The sequence below is a fragment of the Corapipo altera genome, unplaced genomic scaffold (assembly GCF_003945725.1).
Source record: "Corapipo altera isolate COAL_440 unplaced genomic scaffold, ASM394572v1 178, whole genome shotgun sequence".
Taxonomy (NCBI): Eukaryota; Metazoa; Chordata; class Aves; order Passeriformes; family Pipridae; genus Corapipo; species Corapipo altera.
This window is the reverse complement of record NW_020884983.1, coordinates 29425-48764: the sequence shown is the minus strand read 5'-3', so window position 1 is coordinate 48764 and position 19340 is coordinate 29425. Positions and strand designations below refer to the sequence as shown.

The following is a 19340-nucleotide window of genomic DNA, read 5'->3' as shown; positions in this document are numbered from 1 at the left end:
TCTTGCCCCCCTGGCCACACTGGGGCTCCTCTTCAGCTCCCTGCCCAGCCCAACTCCCAGCTCCCTTCCTGCCTGGCTGCTCTCCAGCCCCTCTGGCCCAGCCTGCAGCTGCAGGAGGTTCTTGTGGCCCAAGTGGAGGGTGTTCTGCCCTTTTGGCCGGTGCAAAGTCCCAGCAGCTGGAGCGGGAGGACCCTCCTGTTCCTCAGGCGGAGTTTTCAGGCAGGTCCTTCTCTCACACACCTCAGGTGCAAAAGGAGTTCAGTGAACTGCTTGTTTAGATCTGGCTACACTTATTTAAGTCATTGTATCGTTGTTTTCCTTTCCTGTACCTCGTGAAAACGAGTCCCTTGAAAAAGCAGGAGATCAATTCTCCTTTTAAATGTCAGCAGTGTCTTTATTTACCAGTGAGGCAGCCGGGACCTTCTGGGTTGCTGCTGTTTATTTACTCTTTTATTCCCGGGCTTCAGCTTTTTCCCTTTTGTCATATTGTGTTTATGTTCAATGTGACTTTTTTCCTTGCAGTTGTGACCCCCCCTGTTGTTTTCTTTAAACCTTTCTCTGTTGTTTGTTCACGTTTTCATATCTGTTGTCTGAACTCAGAATAAACTGCTTTTCCCAGGCAGAAAGGATTTGGGTTTTTAGTCTGAATGACCCATTCTTTGGGAAGAAATTCCTCCCTCTGAGGGTGGGGAGGCCCTGGCACAGGTTGCCCAGAGAAGCTGTGGCTGCTCCCTCCCTGGAAGTGTCAGGTTGGAGCAACTTGGGATAGTGGAAGGTGTTGGAACTGGAACTGGATGATCTTTAAGGTCCCTTCCACCCGAAACCATTCTGTGATTTCACAATTTTACGATTATTCCAGGTTTTTTTCGCCCTGAGAAACCATCTAGTTGAAGATTTTCATTTTATCTGTGCTCGCTTCCAGACCTGGGGAGGTTTAGAGAAAACCTTTCAGGAGAATAAATAGATTTAACTGCAAACAGATTGAAAAACTTTTTTGACTTTTTGAAAGCAAGAATCTTGACAAATACCTTGTTAGCGCTTAGACTGTGGTTTGTTGTAAAAGGCTAAATTAAACCCTTCCAAATTGGATGTTATGCTAAGCAAATGTTTAGCTACATTTTGTTTTTAAGGCAATTAAGCCCTGCTCTAAACTGCCTGTGACCTTTAAACAAGCTGCCTAATGGTGCTGCTGCCACAGTTATTTGCTATAAACTGGCAATTTTTAGCTTATACAAAGCCAGAGCTCTTTTTTCAGGCTCATTTCGTTGCTCCTTATTCCTCCAAAAGGTCTCTGCCTATTGGAGGTAATAATAAATAGATATAAGAGAAGTAGATTTGGACATCAGAAATGACTGTTATATTATCTAAGCCAAATGCTGTGGTAATCCAGGCCAGTATTTGAATTATTATTTGCCTGAATTACAGTTGTTGTGTTTTTATGAGCAGCTTTCAATAGGAGAGCCAGATTTCTGAATTAAAGAATTAAAGAAGGTGGTGGGGATTACCTGTAATGTCTTTGGGTGGTATTTCCTTATTTTAATCAGCTTTTTAAAGAAAAAAAAAAACCAAGATACTTGTTTTGATTCACTTTCCAGGCTGTTTTCTCTTGCTGTAGCTCCTCTCTGCACCCCAACCCCTGCCAAAATAATGTGGGCAGCCCCCTTACCTCTAATTATCTTTGTGTCCAGGTACTCCAACTTCAGAAAATAGATAAAAATCACTTTTTTTCCATTTAACTGGGCCATGTGTGTGGAAGAAAGAGGCTTAAAGGACCCTCAGGTGCTTTTTCTGGACCCTTGAACGACTTGTGGTTCTTCTGTACATCTAATTTTCAGGTTCTCTGGGAGAGGCTGCTTTTCCATTATTGGGGGCTAACTGAGGGGGGATAACTCTTCCCCTCCCTGTCCAATTCCATTTATTAGGCCTTTTGTTGGCAGGAACAGCCCCCAGTGGGTAATGGGAGTGTTAAAAACCAGGGAATTACGTGGGAAGGGTGGTTTGAGCTCGGGGGGGGAGGGGAGGGGGAAGAATGAGAGGAAAAGCTAATTAAATGTGGTACCGTTGCATGTTTAGAGCAGCTTTAAAATGTGATACCACTGCATGTTTAGAGAATCTTTAAAATGTGATACCACTGCATGTTTTAGAGCATCTTTAAGCCTCATTATCCACCACACAGTGAGGATGAGGAGCCAAAGGCAAGGGGGTGTTGATTGTACCCTCAGTTCTCTGTGTGTATGGACAAACGGGGAAAACAGGATTCAGTTCCCTCACTGATTTGGAGCCAAACTCCTCCAGAAGTGCCCAAACCAGAGGTGACCATCACCAGGTCCTGGCTGGACACAGGGAGAAAATCCTTCTGGATGGGAGGGATGAAACCCCAGGAGATCAGGAGGCACCGGGAGTCTCCAGATGTTCCACCCCTGAGCCGATGGGGAAGTTAGACCTACTTGGAAGCAGAATGAGAAACTTCCAGGGGTCCCTTCCAAGCTGGGGCAGTGTAGTGACTGCATGGGGGGGGGTTACAATGCCTTTGGAATTGGGAAATTTTGGGCACATCCCTCCCTGCTGCCAAAGGAAGAAGAGGAAAACTGGAGCTTCTACTTCTGCCGGAGGTTTCCGAGCTGTGTCCGCTGAGCTGCTCCATCAGGGTGTGCTCTGGCATTTGGGTGTCCTCTCCTTTTGGGAGAGGGAAATCAGGGCTTTTGCTTCATCTGTGGCCTGGGTGGGTTCCTGATGTGTCCTGGCTCAGCTTCCATGGCTGTTCCCAGATGGATACTGGGAAGGAAGAGGGTGGACGGTGCTTTGTGTCCAGTGTGTCCAGTAAGTGCTGGTTGATGGCGTTGGGGAGGAGCCTGATGAATTAATTAACACTGGGACACTAATTCCTGCTCCAGACTGAGCTCCACCCTGCGGGCTGCACTCTTTCCTCATCCATGCAGAGAAGGGAATTCACAGGGAGGGATTTCCTGACAAAAATTTTTCGGGAGCGAGGAAAAAGTGCAGCTTCCTCTTAGCAACTGCTCCTAATTTAAACAGCCCGGCTGTCCCAAGGCTATCCCAGGGTTATTCCTGACCTGCAGGCAAGCAATGGAATTCACTGGTGATGGATGTTCTTGGAGTAGAGATAATATTTACTGGTACTGAGGGACCAGCCCCTGGCTGGGCTCTGCTCACTGTTATCTCCTGCCTTTTAATTTTTAATGTTTAACTGACAGGTTTGTTATGAAGCGAAATCCTCCAGTGCAAGCAAAGCTCTTGTTTCACCACCAGCATCTTCCCTTAGTAGGGAAGGGGGTTTTAAACTTTATTTTCAACCTCTGCATGCCCAACATACTGTTCCTGGTTTCTTACAACATCACCACTGAGGTTTTTGGAAGCTGCAAGAGGGACGCTTCGCTTTTATTTATTTATTAGTAGCTGTGGAAGTGAAATAGAAAACCAGGAGGGATGGGAAGTTGTTGCTTTTAGGCAGTGATTTATCATTCCTGGGGGAATATTTGGGTTTTGTCCACGTTTGTTTTTAGTATATCAGTGAAATTTAGGTTCCTTGTTCTGTTTAGAGAACAATGTAATAGTGTAATAAAAAGAGTAACAGCAATCCAACATCAGTGCCAGTATCTTGTTTTGGCAGTTTTCTACTTGATAATCCTCCTGTTTTGGGATAAATTGTGCCTTGATATCTATTATAATATTTTATTATAGAATAATATAGTATTTTAATCATAATATCATTTTATCATATAATATTTACATATATTATGTATAAGTATATAAAGTTATAAATATATACATTTATGTGTATTTATTGAAATATATATTTATATAGTATTTTTATAAATATATATTTCTATAAATGCATAAGAGTTGTAAATATATAAATATGTATTTATATATAAATATATAAAATATATAAAAATGGAATAATATGTAAATAATAAATAATATTAATAGTATATAATATAATTATATATAATAATATATCATATATCATATAATATAATTATATATAACTATAATATAATAATATAATATAATATTATGTACAACATATTATAATATATAATAATATAATAATATAATATAATAATAAATATACAAAGAATTTCTAAAGTATGTAAACATATATTTATAAAAATATAAAATTTATTATATTTCTATTATAGTATTATTTCACACTATATATATGAACAATATAATTGTAAACTATGTTATATTGTAGTATATTAATATAATTTTTATAATTTATTATAATAATTATATGAGTATAATTTTTATAACTTATTTTAATAATTATATTGGTATAATTTTATAATTTATTATAATAATTATACCAGTTAATTAATGAACTGTGTTCTCACTAACTTATTTTACACGTGTGCTCCAAATATTTGAAGACTGCACCTTAGATGTGAATTTTTTTGGGAATTGGACCCTTCCATATGTTGAACTTCGTTTAGGAATAGAAAGAAAGAACTATTACTTCAAGGTTTTCTGCTTTACAAAGGTTTTAGGGATAAAATCATCCTGATATTCAGACACCCCACTGCCCAAAGAGCGAAGCGCTGAGGGATGAACAATATTTAAAGGAGATTTAAGATTTCAAAGCTGTCCCGTGGTTTCCCGGCAGGTGTCGGCCGTGGATTCCTTGGAAGGTCCCCTCCTGCAGGTGGAAGGGCTGAGTGACCTGAGGCTGGAGCTGCACAGCAAGAAGATGAACCTGCACCTGGTGCTGATCGACGAGCTGCACCGGCACCTCTACATCAAATCCACCAACCGCGTGGGCCAGCGCGGCAAGGACAGGGGCAGGATCGGGTGCGTCCGGGCTCGGGGGGGGGACAGGGCAACAGTCCTCCTGCCCTGGGGAAAGTGAGGCACTTGGGCACTACCTGCCATTGGTTTTCACCTCTGTGTAGTAAAAAAACCCAACTCTGAAGTTCTGGAGCTGATGGGAATCTCCCGTCCCACACGTCATGGATGGGGAATAAAGCGGGAGATGCTCCTCCTGATGAATGGAAGTCCTGTCCTTTCAGTACCTTTGGTGTCATAGAATCATAGAATCAGCTGGGTTGGAAGGGACCTCTGAGATCATCAAGTCCAACCCTTGATCCGCTGCTGCTGTGGTTCCCAACCCATGGCACTGATGCCACATCCAGTCTCTTCTTAAAAACCTCCAGGGATGGAGAATCCACCACTTCCCTGGGCAGCCCATTCCAATATCTGATTACCCTCTCTGGAAAGAATTTCTTCCTAATGTCCAACCTAACCCTCCCCTGGCACAGCTTTAGACCGAGCCCTCTTGTCTTGCTGATCTCTGCCTGGGAAAAGAGACCAACCCCCCCCCCGGCTCCCCCCTCCTGTCAGGGAGTTGCAGAGAGTGAGGAGGTCTCCCCTGAGCCTCCTCCTCTCCAGGCTGAGCCCCCCCAGCTCCCTCAGCCTCTCCTCACAGCACTTGTGCTCCAGTCCCTTCCCCAGCCTCGCTGCTCTTCTCTGCCCCTGCTCCAGCCCCTCCAGGGCCTTCCTGAGCTCAGGGCCCAGAGCTGGACACAGCACTCCAGGGGTGGCCTCCCCAGCGCTGAGTCCAGGGGCAGAATCACTTCCTTGGACCTGTTGGCCACACTGTTCCTGAGCCAGACCAGGATCCATTGGCCTTCTTGGCCACCTGGGCACACTCTGGCTCATGTTCAGCTTCCTGTCTTCCTGGTTGATTTTGTTTTAATTTCCAGTGTAACACAAACCTTAAATATGCTCTGAAAAGAACTCTGTTGACACTTGGTACATCTGTGGAGATTGGCTGCCCCATCCTTGGAAGTGTCCAAAGCCAGGCTAGATGGGGCTTGGATCAGCCTGGGATAGTGGAAAGTGTCCCTGCCCATGGCAGGGGTTGGAATGAAATGAGCTTTAAGGTCCCTTCCAATCCAAACCAGTCTGTGATGAGGATTTAAATGAAGGTTCTGGGGTACAAACAGGCTGCTTGTCAGGTGGGTTTGGGGGACAGCAGGTCTGGGAGGGAAGAGGCCAACATTCCCCCTGTCCTAAGTAGGAACTTGGGAGAGTACCATCAGCTTACACCCCAACCTTTCATTTTTGCCATGCAGATTCCTCATTTTTATGGCTGTGGAGAGCAGGAAAACTCAAATATGTCGATGGACCTTCAGTCCTTCTCTCGTTCCTCCACTTTGCTTGCTGGTTCTCTTGGGTTTTTGCTGCTTCCCACAGAGTTCTGTTGAGCCCAGTTCCCACTCTTTTCCTTCACTGGTACTTCCACCTTTCCTACAAATGTCATGATGGTGAGGCTCAGGTCAGGCAAAGGGAAGAAGATGGGGGAAAATTGCTCATTTTCTAGCAAACATCTACATTTTAAAAGATGTAACCATAAAGTTTCTAAACAGATTTCTAAAGGTTAATAGATGGAGGCCACAATATTGAAGCCAGAGCTGAATTCTCTTGGCTTTGTTGTGTTTCCAGGGTGTTTTAAAGATGTTGAAACTTCTTTACCTGGTTGGTACCTCTGGGAATTCACCTGAAGTAGAGGGCACCTGGCTGTTTATTCCTAATTTTGCTGATTCTGTGTTTGAGGGCAAGAGTTGTCGAAGGGAAGGAAGGAAGGAAGGCAGTGCCTAGAAAAGAGAAACACAGTGTTTGGAATAAGCAGGGGCAGGGAGCAAAAGGGGAACCAACATATGATAAAGATGCAGAGAAAAGATAAATTAACATTTTATGAGGAGAAGGACTAAAAATCTGCCTCTCCAAAAAGAACAGGTGAGACAGGAAGTTGCATGAAATGAATTTATGAAATAAAGGACTGATTAAAATTGAAATTTCCTTGGAAGGAGCATTGCTGGCAAGTCAGCAGCCCCTTCCTTACTCATCTTGTTAATTAAAAACAGACACAAAGCTTTGGTGTACCCAGTCTGGGGCACTGCTAATTAACTGCAGTTTGGTGTGGCTGCTGCAGGGACCTTTCCGTTATTCTGGTTTGTCTTTTTTTTCACCTTCCCTGTTGCACATCCTGGATATTTGATGACTTGAACTCTCCCAGCAAGGGCAGTTTGTTACTTTGGTTTAATGTGCTGCCCTGGGCTGGCTGGTTGACCAGGGTGCAAAAATGTTTATAATTATTTCTTGTATTGGTTTTAAGTGGGTTTTATCCAACTTTGGAATGCTCAGCTAATCCCTGGAAGCATGGTTTTGTAGGTGTATAAGGAATACAGGTGGTTCTTAAGCAGGATTCCCTTATTTTTGCAGGTCTCCATAAGCATTTTGACCTCTGAGCAAACATCCTGAACTCCATTATAGGAGCCCTCTGCATTTTTTTTCCTCCTAAAAAGGATTTCTTGTGTCCTCCTGCCACGTCCAGCTGTGACTGTGCAGTGTGACACATTTCTGGCTACTAATACAATGTGAATTTATGAGGAAAAGGACCAAGCAGAAAGTCTTTAACTCCTGAGTAAGAAAGTCCATTTGGGATGGGATGCACCTGGGTGTGCACAGAACAGGAAGGAGAGGAAAAAGTTTGGAGATTTCTGGTGGAAACAGAGGAGTTTGAAGGATTAGAAGTTGATAGAAGCCATGGGGAACAGGAGCATCTAAAATTTAAGGAATAAATGGGTTATTGTTGTGAGCAAAGATTGTAAATAACAGCAAACTATTTGCTTTAATTGTTTCCCCTCCTGCAGCTCCCTGGTGAAAGATGCCTCTCCTGTGCCTCTGATGGATGTCACTAATTTATCCACACCTCGGAAGTTCCTGGAAACCTCCCAGTTCAGCACTCCTGGAAGCTCCAGCAGTGAGTATTTAAGTCATACACATCCCTCACAGAACGAATTTGTAGCTCTTCAGCTGATTTTACAGGAGTAGCAGGAGGAACATCATCCCCTCTCCACCTCTGGCTGCTGAGGACAGGCCCTGAGACTAAAACTTGGGAAGGGATTTGTGCAGTGCCATGAGGGAGTGGCTTGTCCTGGGGCAGAACTGGCCACATTTGCTTTTTAATTTTGGAAAATCATCTTTCCCCCCTGCTGTCCCCATCAGCTTCAGTTAAATACACTTAATTTTCTGTACCTGTTCTCACTTTGATCATGAGTTTGGCTCAGTTTGTGTGTGGGTCTCCCCTCCATTACTTCCTGGAGGTTTGTGTGGGTGTTACTGAAGTTTTTTTTGCAGTGTTGGAGCCAAAAAGGTCAAATCTTTCCCTTGTGGGAGCTTTGGCTCAAGGTGTGTCTGTACACAGCAATAATCCAGTGATGATCTTTGTGCTGCTACAACAAACACTGAGCAAAAACATTGTTTTATTGGTGCTTTCGTGGGAGGCTTTGCAAGGGCTGCAGAGGTGGGGAATTAATCCTTGTATTGTTTCAGAAGATTAATAAGTGGGGTTGTCCTTGATGAATAATACAGAGTTGACCTAAGTCTCTTCCATCCTTCCTTTCAAAACCTGACTGGTTCAGTATTCCTCAAATGCAGAGAGTGTTCCCTTCTCATCCTTATTAATTCTTTTGTCCTTTTGCTTCTGGGTTTGTCACACTCCCCTCCTAGATCCTTCTCTTTGATTATTCTTATCTTTTGCTCTTGTAGGGGTTTTGTTGTTTAGCTCTCCTCCTGCAGGGCTGCTCTCAGAGCCCTGGGGCTGTTTTTCCATGGAGTGGAGGTTTGTGAGGAGTCACTTGTGATCTGCCAAGGGAACCTTTCAGGGCTGGAAAGCGCATTAAAAAACCTAGAAGAGGGGAACTGTGTGAAAATTCTGAGGGAAAAACTTAAGAATTCCTGTTCTGCTCTGTGTTCAGTGAGAAATTCAGTTCAGTTTCTTGCTAAAAATCACATGGTTTTGGGGAACTGAGGAAACAAACCACAAAAATCTGAATCCCAGTCTGACCACTGTGAACAGAATGGGTTTGGTTGGAAGGGGCCTTAAAGATCATCTGGTTCCAACTCCTGTAAAGGTTAAAACACTTCCTTTTCAGTGAGGGAGTTCTGCAGTGCCTGCCATTGTTTTTCACCTAAAATATCAGTCCTCTGTACAGTAGGAAAACCAAAAAGTCTGAAGTTCTGGAGCTGATGGGAATCTCATGGATGGGGAATAGAACAGGACATGCACTTCCTGAAGACTGGAAATACCTTTGGTGTCTTCCTGATTTGTTTTTTTTTTTTGATTGCCAATGTAACACAAACCTTAAATATGCTCTGAGAAGAATTCTGTTGGCACTTGTCACCTTTAAAGACTCACAGTTCCCTGTCAATCCCTGTCACATCTGTGGAGATTTGGCTGCCCCATCCCTGGAAGTGTCCAAAGCCAGGTTGGACAGGGCTTTGAGCAACCTGGGATAGTGGAAGGTGTTGGGGATGGAACAAGATGGTCTTGAAGGTCCCTTCCAACCCAAACCATTCTGTGATGGTGATTTAAGTGAAGGTTCTTGGGTACAAACAGCAGTGGCTGCTTGTGAACATAAACCAGCTGAATACCTGCAAACAAAGGCTCTGGTGGCTTCATCCTCAGCTCCAATAATTGGTTTGGGCCAGTTGAAAAATCTGCCTGAAATTCTTGGTTTTTTGCAGATCTCTTCTTGCTCTTCACACCCAGCACACCAGAAAATCTCTTCCTTGGCTCCTCACTCTGCTCTGTGTCACTCAGTGAAGTGCTGGGCAAGTGTCCCTCAGACTGGGAAAGCTGCAGATCATAATAGAAAACATTTGATCAGCACAAAGTATGCATATGGTTTTGCTTCAAGTGCACAATGTACTTATGGAGATTTTTTTCCCTGTAATTTTATTTAAAAGTAGCCTTTTCCAGGACTGCACAACTAGCAGAGAATTTAAAACTTATGTGTATGCATAACAAAAGCTGTTCCTACCTTTAGTCACTTAGGTTCTTTTTGGCTTTTTTATTGATGAAACAAAGTGGCCTTGCATATTAATGGGTGACATTATAAAGCACTGACTCACTCGACTTGTCTCAGCAAAGATGCCAAAATTTGGAGTCCTTCCTGTCTTCCCTTCCCAAAGGAGGTGTTGCCTTGTGCTGGAGAATCTTTATAAGGGAATTAAAGCTGTTCCTGCTGCATGTAAAATAAACAGAGCCTTCAGTAACGCTCACCTGAGGATTGCAGATATGGCACTTCACCAGTAACATTTTCCCTTCATGCCAGTTCAGAGAAATAAATCCACTTTTAAATGATATTTCTCTCGAACCTTCTGTACTCTGGAGAGTATTTGTGGAGGTTCCTGCTTTGCCAGGCTCTTCCTGGAACTATAAAACGTGCTCACCTGGTTCACAGCAAGCCCGAGAGTTGCCCTTTCCTGAGAAATTTGGGAGAATTCTGCTTAGGAATCCCACAGAAGATGAGCTGTGATGGTGAAAATTAATATTGTTGCATATGTATATGTAAATTTGAGGCTGAATTGACAATTTGCTTCAGTGACCTTTTTTTTCCTCAGTGATAGGAGAGAAATGGAACTTCTAAATCCAGGCAGTGTGGTGGTTCTAAGGTCAGGTCTAGTTACTGCTCCTGCCTCTCTTTCTTCAAAATACAGCTATTTTTGTGGAGGTGAAAACTTGTGGAGACCTGGGAACTTGCTCCTGGAAGATCCCTGCAGGAGCCAGAGCTTTAAATATCCAGTTTTAAAGGTGACTCCAAAAATGCCATTGTGCCACGTTGTCTCCGTTGCTTCCACTTCAAACATGCTCAATAAATACTTAAAAGATATTTTTTTTTCTCACTTGAGGATCTGGGTGGTTTTTCTCTAGCATTTTTCCTAGAATGTAAATCTGGGGGTGTGTTTGGGGAAGGAAAGGGAAAATCAAGGAGATTTTAGAGCCATGAAAGCCAGAAGAGTTAACACATAGTTCCTCTCCCTGTATAATTTCATTATTAGTTCCTGTGTGTGGTCCCATCATCAGATATTTGACCACAGGGCACTTATTTTTTTTATTTGGAGACTTGATTTTCATGCTTGTGTAGATTAGGAGGATTTTAAACTTGGCTTTTCCTCTGGGCTTCATAGTTACACAGAGCAGAAAATGCCCCAAATCTTTTAAAGTTCCCATTTCTGCAGTAACTGTCCATTTGTTGCTCCTTGGCTCCGTGAATGTGTTGGAACAAGGACTGAACACCAGGAATGAGCAGGTGACGTTCCTTCAAGTGTGAAATGATGGCTTTGGGGCACCAGGAACTCATGTGCTTTTCTCTGAGAGGTTTGAAGGCAGAAAGGGCATAATCAGGAGGACATAAATCATGGAAAATAGCACATTAAATTTTACTGGAGACCCATAAAATCCCCCAGCTAATGAAACTTTCAGTAATGAGCAGCAGCAAATTTTGGAGTGAAAAACAAGACCCAAGAGCCTTTTCTTCAGCTGCTTTGCTTAAATGAGGTACCAACACTGACTTTTGGGGGGAATCAGACCAGCCCTTGCAGCAGGTTGGGTTCTTGGGAAGCGGCAGAACTGGAAAAATGAAGGAATTCCCAATTGGCAGAGAAGGTTTGTAGGGCATCATCAAAGCAGGGATCTGTTCAGGGAACCTTCCACCTCTGAAACCATGGAAGTGAAGGAATCAGTGATGCACATGGTTCAACTTTTAGTGACAACTTTTGACTGCTTAAACACCAAGTTGTGCATTTTCAGGTGAAAAAACGATTCAGTGATGATTTTTTTTTTTAAAATGGCCACCAGAGAATGAGGCAAAATAGTCATTCTTTTAAGTTGTTGTCTCAGGAGGCTTTTGAGAAGCCATATTTGCATGTTCTCCTCCACAAGAGGTTTTCAGAGGTTGTTAGGACAGGAAGATCAGCCAATTCCCCTTGGATTATGAGGGTTTATTCTGCTCTCCATCCCTGTTTTCCAGCTCAGGGCACTGGATATCTCTGGAAACCGGTCTTGCTGTTAAAGGCTGAGGCAAAAGAAGGCATTTGGTACCTCAGGCTCTCCCTGAACTTCTCTTACTATTTCCCCCACATCCAACAGAGGATGGAGATTCTCCTTGGCCCTCATTTTGTTGCTGATGTATTTTTAGAAACATTTTTATTGCCCTTTACAGCCAGATTAAATCCTGACTGGGCTTTGGCCCTTCTTTTCTCCCTTCACAACCTCACAGCATCCTTGTGTTCCTCCTGGCTTGCCTGTCCTTTCTTCCAAAGGTCAGAAACTCCTTTTTTCCTTGAGTTCCAGCCACAGCTCCTGGTTTTTATCCTTTAGGATTTCCTCCTTGGTGAATGTCCAGCTTTCCAGGACCCCTTTGCCCCTCAGGACAGGCTCCCAATGGTCTCTCACCTCAACAGGCCCCGTGACAGTCCAAGGTCCCTGTTCTGCTGACCCCTCTCCTTCCTTTTGGGATTTGAAGATGGGAATAAGTTCTGACAGCCTCCTGCTTTTGTCTTCATCCAAATGAATAACAAAAGTAATTCATGTTCCCAGTTTAAGAGTAAATACAGGCAAAGCTTTCACTTCTGAGGGCTGATCTGTAGGGGCACCTGCCTTCACCTCTGCCCGTGTGAGGATGCAATTTTCGAGGTGAGCTCCTTAATAAATGCCTGTGTCCTTTGATGCCTTTCTGGAAGAGGAAGGGGACAGGAGGGGCTCATTCCTGAGCCAGAGCTTTGTGGTCAGACAGCCCCTTGGTGACATGAAATGGCAACAGAGGACGTTTGAAGCACGGAGGACGCGAGAAAAGAGCCTCTTCGGTTACCCGGGGTTGGCGTCTTGTCACATCTCACAGATGAATGAGGCCCCCAAATCCACCCAGGATTCCTGTTTAATAAGCACAACGGGCAGGAAACACACTTGAAAACAGGTTTTATCAAACCACCAGATCTAACAAAACCTCCACTGCCACGTGCTGCTCCCAGATATCGAGCTGTCGTCTGTCGGAGATGCAAATCCACATCCTGACCATTTGGGGGGTGTTGGAAATGGGTTTGCTCTTTTGGAAATGCAAGAGCCTTCCTCTTAGAGTGTGCTTGGCAGAGTTCTCAGCAAGATTGCTGCTTTTACTTCTCTTAAATGCTGTCCTCCCATTTGGATACGGCTCCATTTCCTCCCTCTTGGGTTTTCATTGTGTGATATTAAGAATAATTCACGACCCGCTTACAAAGGAGCTGCAGAGCTGTGGTGGGGGCTCTGAGAAGCTGCTCAAGCTGAGAAATATCCTCACTGAACTCAGAGAAACAAGATATTTGGGGTTTTTAAGAGAAAACAACAGGTTAAGCCTTTCTTCCTGTGCTCTTTTCACAGCTCTCGTTGCAAGGAGCTCGTTTTCCATGTTTGTGCCTGGCGTGCTGTGGGTTTGGGGGAATAAAAAATGGCATTAAAAGGGTGGGTAGAGACGATGCCTGTAGCACTCAAAGTGCTTTGTGGCCTCGTGGGGTGAAAGGTCTGTGATGGAGGAGAGCTTTGAGCAAGAATATGTTTGCATCCAGTTGTTAACTTCCAGTTGGTGTTATTGGTTATGCCTGTTTGAGGTGTCTCTATATTATCCTTGGGGTTTTTGCTGCTTTTTTAAAAAAAACAAATTAATGCACTCTGTGTGTTTCTAGTTGTTTGTCTCGTAGCTTGTTCAAATTTAATTGAAGAGAGTGTGTGTGAGAGAGAAAAAGAAGCACTATTTGATCTTCCTGATGTCTCATAATCACAGAACAGTTTTGGGTTGGAAGGGTCTTTTTAAAGGCCATGCAGTCCAACCCCCCCTGCCATGGGCAGGGACACCTTCCACCATCCCAGGTGGCTCCAACTCCGTCCAGCCTGGCCTTGGACACTTCCAGGGATCCAGGGGTAGCCACAGCTTCTCTGGGCAACCTGGGCCAGGGCCTCCCCACCCTCCCAGTCAGCAATTCCTTCCCAATAGCCCATCTAACCCTTCCCTCTGGCACTGAGAAGCCATTCCCTGTGTCCTGTCCCTCCCTCCCTTGTCCCCAGTCCCTCTCCAGCTCTCCTGGAGCCCCTTTAGGCCCTACAAGGGTTTCTCAGGTCTCCCTGGAACCTTCTCTTCTCCAGGGGAACATTCCCAGCTCTCCCAGCCTGGCTCCAGAGCAGAGGGGCTCCAGCCCTGGGAGCAGCTCTGGGGCCTCCTCTGCATTTGCTCCAGCAGCTCCACGTCCTCCTGCTGTTGTTCCCAGGGCTGGAGGCAGCTCTGCAGGGGGGTCTCCCCTGAGGGGGCAGAGGGGCAGAATCCCCCCCTGCCCTGCTGCCCCCGCTGTGGGATCAGCCCAGCTTGGCTTTCTGGGCTCAGTCCTGCCCTGCTGGCTCCTGCCCAGCCTCCCGTCCTCCATCTCCTCACCCAAACCCTGCTCTCATTCCCTTTCCCATGTGGTGCCCTCCCAGGATCCATTCCCACCTTGCTCTTCCCTGGCAGCATTTCTGGGTTGGGATGAGGAGTGTGGGAACAGTGGGTTTGTTTTGAGCCAGAGGGGCCGTGGTTGGGATCATTCTGCTGCAAGGAACCAACTCTCTGCATTGTTGGAGCCTGAAATCGGTGTGAGCTGGCACTGAGAGGAGTGTTATCTGTTTATTGTGATTATATTTATGAACTGGCACCATATGGGCTCTTTGGGACATTGGTTTCTTGGTCTTGCTTTAACTCAGAGCTGCTGCTGCTCCCCCGTTCAGAGTCCCGGCTTCAGACAGCTCCTGCTCCTCGTGACGTGCCATTTCTCATCCCTGCCATGTTCCTTCAATCCTCCTGCTGGATCTTTTGACATTTATTCAGCTTCTTGGAGAAGTTTTTGAGTAAAAAAAAAAATCTGTTGAGGAGTTGGAACCATGGGAGTCATCTGTCACCCACCAGCCCTTCCCAAAGCTCAGCTCCTTCCCAAAGGAAGATGGAACAGCCGTCGGGGGGGGGGTTCATTTTTATCCAAGGATCTGGTGGCTGTGGATCTTCCAAGATGCTTTGAGCTGAGTTTACCTTGAAGACACACTTAACTTCCCATAAGTGTTTAAATATATTTATTAAATGTTTCACCCAGCCTTTAACAGAGCCACGCTTTTGTTGTTGCTGGGTGTTATCTGTAAATTAAGAAATGTTGCTTAATGGACACACTTAAAACAAGCAGAGTGTCTCTTGCTTTCCCATCCCTTGTCTCTTAGCAACAGGATTTCTCCCTGTGCAGTCCCTGTTACTTCAGGGCCATATCCACGATACCCTCCCTAATTCTTCCTGTTATTTTCCTTTTTAGAAGCCCTGCTAAAAGATTTGAGTAACTTCATCAACCCCTTGGCAGAAGTGATAAAGCAGAACGAGATAAAATCAAACAATGAGTCGCTCTGGCAGCATAAACTTTGCTGAATAAATCAGAAGTCTCTTAATCTTGATACTGTTTGTAATGAAAATTCCTCTCTTGTGAAGGATATAACAAGTTAAAACAGCTGGGGTAGGAATTTAGGGCTTTTTAGCTGCCTGAAACACATTGAAGGGATTTGTAGGGATGTGGTACCTTCTCATTTATGAATATCTTAATTGCACCAGAATCCTCTGTTTCCTCACTTAACACATAACTTAAATAATGGAACATTTCCAAGTCAATCAAACGTTCAGGTTACTGTATTTATGTGTAGAAAAGCCCCCAAGCAAACAGAAATATCCTCTGCCTCTCCCCAAAATCCAGGTATTGCTGGTTTCCTTGTTTATTCCTCACTTGATAGACATGGTGGTGAAGAATATTATAAGTTAAAAGCAAACAGAAATATCCTCTGCCTCCCCCCAAAATCCAGGTATTGCTGGTTTCCTTGTTTATTCCTCACTTGCTGGACATGATGGTGAAGAATATTATCAGTTAAAACAGCTGGGGTAGAAATTTAGGGCTTTTTAGCTGCTCAAAACACACTGAAAGGATTTGTGGGGGTGTTGTACCTTCTCATTTATGAATATCTTAATTGCACCAGGATTCCTCTGTTTCCTAACACGTAACTTGTCTCATCCTCTGTTTCTAACTCAATCAGATGTGCAGGTTACTGTATTTATGTATAAAAAAGCTCCCAAGCAAACAGAAATAAACACTGCTCCCCCTAAATCCAGGTGCTTTCTTGTTTATTCCTTGGTTGCTCCAAGTGGTGGAAGTTCTGTGAAGGCAAAGGAGTTCAAATGCTGCTTCTGGATGGTCTCAGGTGTCGGGTTTAACAGTTTTAAACCTGGGATTATGCCTTTTGAAATCTCTTTTCAGTGCGAGACTCGAGCCTGCTGGAAATCAAGGAAGACACGGAACTGGATCCAGAGGAGAACAGCAGTGTCTTCATGGGAATTCTCATCAAAGGGCTGGCCAAGCTGAAAAAAATCCCAGAGACAGTGAAAGCCATCCAGGATCGCTTGGAGCAGGAGCTCAAGCAGATTGTGAAGAGGTCCACGACTCAGGTGGCTGACAACGGTTACCAGAGAGGGGAGAATATTTCCCAGGAAAACCAGCCCAGGTAAGGATATTCCAGCCACTTGGATTGCTGCCAAAAAAAAAAAAAAAAGTCCTAATTGATGATATGAACTGGAAAAGAGAAAAATTCAGCTCAGTTATTTGGAGTATGGCAGAGCCCAGTTGAAGGTGTGGCAGGTGCAGAGCTTTGAAATCGTGTATGGAATTAATTATATCACAAAATTATATCGCAAAAAAAAAAAATTATATCACAAAACCCAAGTCTCTTAAATGGTTTTGCAGCCCCTTTTCTGTTGGTGGCAGGGTGTGGGAGCCAGCTGAGAACTGTGCTGGTGCTGCTCCTCAGGATCCATTAGAACTGTTCTTGGGAAACGTTGTCAGGATCGTCATCCAAAGGGAATTGTTGTGGGAAAGGAAAACGTTGCATCTTCATTGTATGTGATATTTGCAGTGCAGAATCACTCCCAAGGATGACATTAGCTTGATAAAGACTTCTTTTTTAATTCCTCTCATTAGCATTGGTGGGCAAACAATGGTGTTGTGAAGAATTTGCAGAGTTACAGTGCTGAGAACTCAGTAAAATGAAAACAAACCTTTTTTGTGTGGATCACAAAGCACAATTTTAGTTTCTGATGCCAGAAGGGAGCGTAATATCTGCTTGATGCTTGTTTTATGAATCAGGCTGGAGAGGTTGGGCGGCTCCTGGTTGTCCATTGAAATGGATAAATTGGATCAGATCATATATTAATGACATTAACCTGCCCAGAGGGCTGAGTGAGGCACAAAAAAGTTTGATGGGTTTTGGCACGTGTAAGGGAGTGTGAGCCTTTAAGATGCTCATATTCCACAGTGTCTTGAATTCTTGCTGAACACAGAGATAATTAGAACTGATTGTAAACCTAAATCACATGTGAAGTTTACAGCAAGCAGGTGAATTCGTTTACATTGAAAAGAATAAATTATAGCAGGGGAAGGGTGTTCCCACCCCTCAAATTAACTCCAGCTTTAAATCAAAACTCAACCACTTTCCTCCTGTCAAGGAGAAAATAAATCTGAACAACGGGGTCCTGCTGTTTCAATAGAGCTCTGTAAGACCCCAAATCTGAGCATGATGCAGTGCCCAAAACTGCTCTGAACTATTCATTAGGCTGTCAGTGCTCCCGTGACCTCAGGAATTTGGGGAGGGAAATGGGGTTTTTTTCAGTTTTCCCTTAAAACTGCTCACTCTTGGCTGCTTTGAGTCTCTCACTGAGCTCAGTGCCTGCGCTCAGCTGCTCTGCTTCCAGTGGTGTCCATAAAAATTCCCACTCCTGGCAAATAAAATGACTAATAAGGTGACAGAGGGGCCTGTGGGATCTCGAGTCTTGTGCTGGACAAGCTCCCCGTGGCTCATTCCTGATGCACAGCACGTTGCTCCAAAGTTGACTCTTGTTTTTCCCATGGGAAGAGGGGTGATTGTTTCCCTCCACTCAAGGGAGGGAGACACATCCACATCCTCATCCCTGCAAGTGTCCAAGGCCAGGTTGGACAGGGCTTGGAGCAACCTGGGATGGTGGAAGGTGTCCCTACCCATGGCAGGGGGTGGCACTGGATGGGTTTTGAAGGCCCTTCCCACCAAAACCTCTCAGGAAGAGCAGCTTGAGATCCCCTGGGATTTGAAGTGGTTTGAAAGTTGGAGCCTGGAGGGCTGGAGGGACAGGACACAGGGAATGGCTTCCCTCTGCCAGAGGGCTAGATGGGATATTGGGAAGGAATTGCTGGCTGGGAGGGTGGGGAGGGGCTGGCACAGTTGCCCAGAGAAGCTGTGGCTGCCCCTGGATCCCTGGAAGTGTCCAAGGCCAGGCTGGAGCAACCTGGGCTAGTGGGATGTGTCCCTGCCCATGGCAAGGGTGGAATGAGATGAGCTTTAAGTTCCCTCCCAACCCAAACCATTTTGTGATACAAGTGATTCCTAAGTTTCCTAAAACATTCAGCATGGATAGATGGGACACAGGACTTAGGACAGGCCTAACTAGATGGAGCATCTTTTCAGATACTGTGCTTGGAATATAAACCCTCTTTACTAACACACATTTACTTGCTGTGAAATGTGAATGATACAAAGGAAGTAAAACCTGAGAAAGGGCAGCAACAGGTTCCAAGTCGTTCCTTGTCCCTGGTAGAAGATGACTTTGGAAACTACACTCTCATCTTGTTGCAGCTGATCTCAGCTTTAATTAAAATGGACCATTTTAAAGGCTGGGTAAATTCTCTGACATTTTTAGATCCCTGTGCTTGGAACAGGTTTATGGAAAAGGGCTTAAATATAGGAATTACCATTGCCTTATCCTCAGTTAGTGGTTCATTAAGGCATGTGTCACACCTTCATGTTTAGAAACCTGGAACTTGGGTAGAAGACAAAGTCACAGAGCCACAGTCAGACTGCTGCAGGAACCTCAGGGTCTCTCCTGGATTTTGGAAGATGTGGCTGTAGAATAATAATACCAATACTAATAGTAATCTGGATGCACACCTACTTGAGGGATAGATTTATGGACGTTTTGGTAAGGAGACATTAAAATTCCAACCTGAGAGGGGATGGTGTCTGGACAATTTTGCTCCTAAATCCTGTCACTTGGATTTATTGTGCTTTTCCCTACATGTTCATGATACACTTGTGGCTTTTGACCTCATCTCAAAGCTTTAAAATAACTCCAGGAATTATGTCCATGCCACCACCCTGAGCAGGCAGAGGACATTACTGCTGCTGCAATGCCTGAGTTGTCACCAGTGACCCCTCTGAGGTGGCAGCAGTCACTCTGCATCAGCTCATTCCCGTTATTCCCCGGACTACGGAAGTTGCTTCCGGGTGTGTGTGTCTCTGTCTCTCCACATATTTCCCCCTCTCTTAAGCTCAGGGGGTCACAGGCTGGCTGTGACAAATTGCCTGAGCCAGGCTCCTGTCACTGCCTGTCCCTGCTCAGCTCAGGTCACTCGGAGCTCCAACCCCA

The 19340-nt window shown here is 44.6% G+C and overlaps 1 protein-coding gene across 1 annotated transcript in view; it reads left to right on the top strand.

Moving 5' to 3' along the window:
• LOC113958015 (exocyst complex component 4-like) overlaps nt 1-16397 on the top strand; it is a 52949-nt gene extending 36552 nt beyond the window's left edge. The window contains exons 4-6 of the mRNA XM_027665979.1: nt 4628-4812; nt 7677-7786; nt 16150-16397. Coding sequence (XP_027521780.1) covers nt 4628-4812; nt 7677-7786; nt 16150-16397 — 543 coding nt within the window. The remainder of the gene's footprint in view (nt 1-4627; nt 4813-7676; nt 7787-16149) is intronic.
• The last annotated feature ends 2943 nt before the right edge of the window (nt 16398-19340 follow it).